The 2,294-nt window shown below is 32.0% G+C and overlaps 1 protein-coding gene across 1 annotated transcript; it reads left to right on the top strand.

The window, feature by feature from the left end:
- Positions 1-227: 227 nt before the first annotated feature.
- Positions 228-1,646, top strand: GO595_001699 (uncharacterized protein; the record flags this gene model as incomplete). Its single annotated transcript, XM_067914527.1, has 1 exon — positions 228-1,646. One exon carries the CDS (start codon positions 228-230, stop codon positions 1,644-1,646), a length of 1,419 nt encoding a protein of 472 aa, XP_067778275.1.
- Positions 1,647-2,294: the final 648 nt, after the last annotated feature.

Raw genomic sequence — 2,294 nt, 5'->3', positions numbered from 1 at the left:
CAGAAAATCAAATTTTTCGTCATAACCTATCTGAGAATGTTTTTTCATTCTATCAAAACTCAAATATCGAAATTAAAGCGCCACCTCATTTAGCCGAATATTCAAATACATTTCAAAAATTATTTTTTTCAATGATAGAACAATATACAACACGTGTTTCTACCACCAAATTTATGTGCGACTTATGTAATGAATCCATTTCCTATAATGAAAAAGAAAATCATTTTATGTTATATCATGTTAAACAATTACCAGAACTATTAGAGAATGTTTTTGATTTTTTTAATGATGATGAAAATTATATGTATGGAATTCTAAGTAAACTTCAATATCAAAGTCTTGTTTCATATCCAACAGAAGGTTTAAGTTTAACATCTCAGAAAGGTATTCCACACATTGCTGCGCCACCAATTGATAACGACCTCATCAAAGACGAAATTTACACAGACGACGACGAGATCGAAGTCTCTTACAAAGGAATTCCTTCGCCGGTTTTGACACATCTGATGAAACTTCACATTCCCAAACCGCCGCCGATAACGGTCGACAGTTTTGATGAGCGTCTTCACCAGATGGCAATTGATGAGCTTTCCAATAACATTCTCGACATGTACCTAAAGCAGAAAGAGCCGAAGTCAAAGCGAAAACCGGAAACTCGATCACCCATTACAACATCTCAAACAAATTTACCAGATACAAATCCAAAGCCAATCAAACAAACGAAATCAAACACAGACAAACCAACAATTACCATTGCGGAATCGACACTTCCTTCACAAGCTATTGAAGAATTTTTAGATACAATAACGAATACAAACAATTCTAAGCCGCCACGTTCAGCTAAACCAAAACTTATTCCATACATCGAACTTATTCCGAGCGCACTTCGCGGGCGTATATTTTCATCTATTGCGAAACAATTAATGATAAGTTTTGCAAGAGCTCAATGCCCACAAATTATTCGGCCTATTCTCCAAAACAAGAAAAAAGCGTATCAAAAACGAATACGCGATGAAAAATTACAAAAGCAACGAAATGAGGAACGACAAAAACTTGCAGCGATGCGACAACGTAAAGAAATTGCAATACGCGAAATGTCCGAACGATTATTTGCGCCAATACTTAGTTCATTTATACGTAATGAAGTATATGATATATATAATGAAGAACAACAAAAAGCTAAAGAACAATCAGAAGTAAAAATTGCTGAATTACAAAAAGCAGATGAAAATAAAGTTCCACCGCCAGTGATAATGTCAGGACTTGTAAGTCGGAGACATCTGAATCCTTTGTTTATAAGGGAATTATTCTCTGGATTTAACTTCGCAATTGATGAAACGAAAATTCGTTTTAGATGTAACTTAAATAGATTCGAAGTCGTAATGTATTTCGAAACTTATAACGAAGTGTCGAGAGCTTTGGCTTTGAGTCCATTGCAAGTGGAATATACAACGGCGTTTTTGTATACGGATCAAAAAGAAAATAAAGATTGGAATCATAAGACGTATACAGGACAAGAAATGCAATTGACAAATGCAAGAAATGAAGAAGCTTTTAAAGAAAAAAGCGGATACACGTCCATGTCGCCTATTGTTTGCTTGGAAAGTACTTTAAAAATTGATGATGATACTAAAACAGTAAATTAACAAATTTTTATGTTTCGAAATCAAATTTGATGCCAAAATTTTATTATCGTTTCGTTCTGAAAAAGTTGTATCGATGTATACAAAAATCGTATCGTTTTTTAATGCGATTCAAGAAAACACATAAACATCGATTTGATTTATTCGGCAAAAAAAATAAGGGAAATGATCAATTTGCTTTACTTATTTTTTTTTTGATCAAAAATTATTTGCTAAAAATTCTTCTTGAAAATCATTTGCAAATGGATCTTCATCGATATCATTAGGGATATCAAATTGCGAAGAAATTTCACAATTTTTGTTCAACTGATAAACTTCTGATTCTTCATTAATTGCATTTTTTTTATTTCGAATACGAATTAAAGTGTTATAAGCGATAAAACGACAACTACAACTATTGCAACAACAACTCCAATGATAATGTATACATAAGTATTTGTTTTGCTTTCTTCTGTAGCATCGCTTTGCTGCTGGTATACATAGAAATTGGAATAAAAATCGGAATAAAATGAATACATAATAATTGTGTATTCATACAATAAAAACAATGATTGAGTGCAAACATATTTGGAATTAATAAATAGTAAATGAATTGGATAAAAATGTGTAAAATGATATAGTTCCAGTGAAAAATAGCGAATGAATTAAAGT

Source organism: Histomonas meleagridis, assembly GCF_020186115.1.
Source record: "Histomonas meleagridis strain 2922-C6/04-10x chromosome Unknown contig_146, whole genome shotgun sequence".
Classification (NCBI taxonomy): Eukaryota; Parabasalia; order Tritrichomonadida; family Dientamoebidae; genus Histomonas; species Histomonas meleagridis.
Note: the sequence above shows the minus strand (reverse complement) of the source record. Positions and strands in the feature narration are given on the sequence as shown.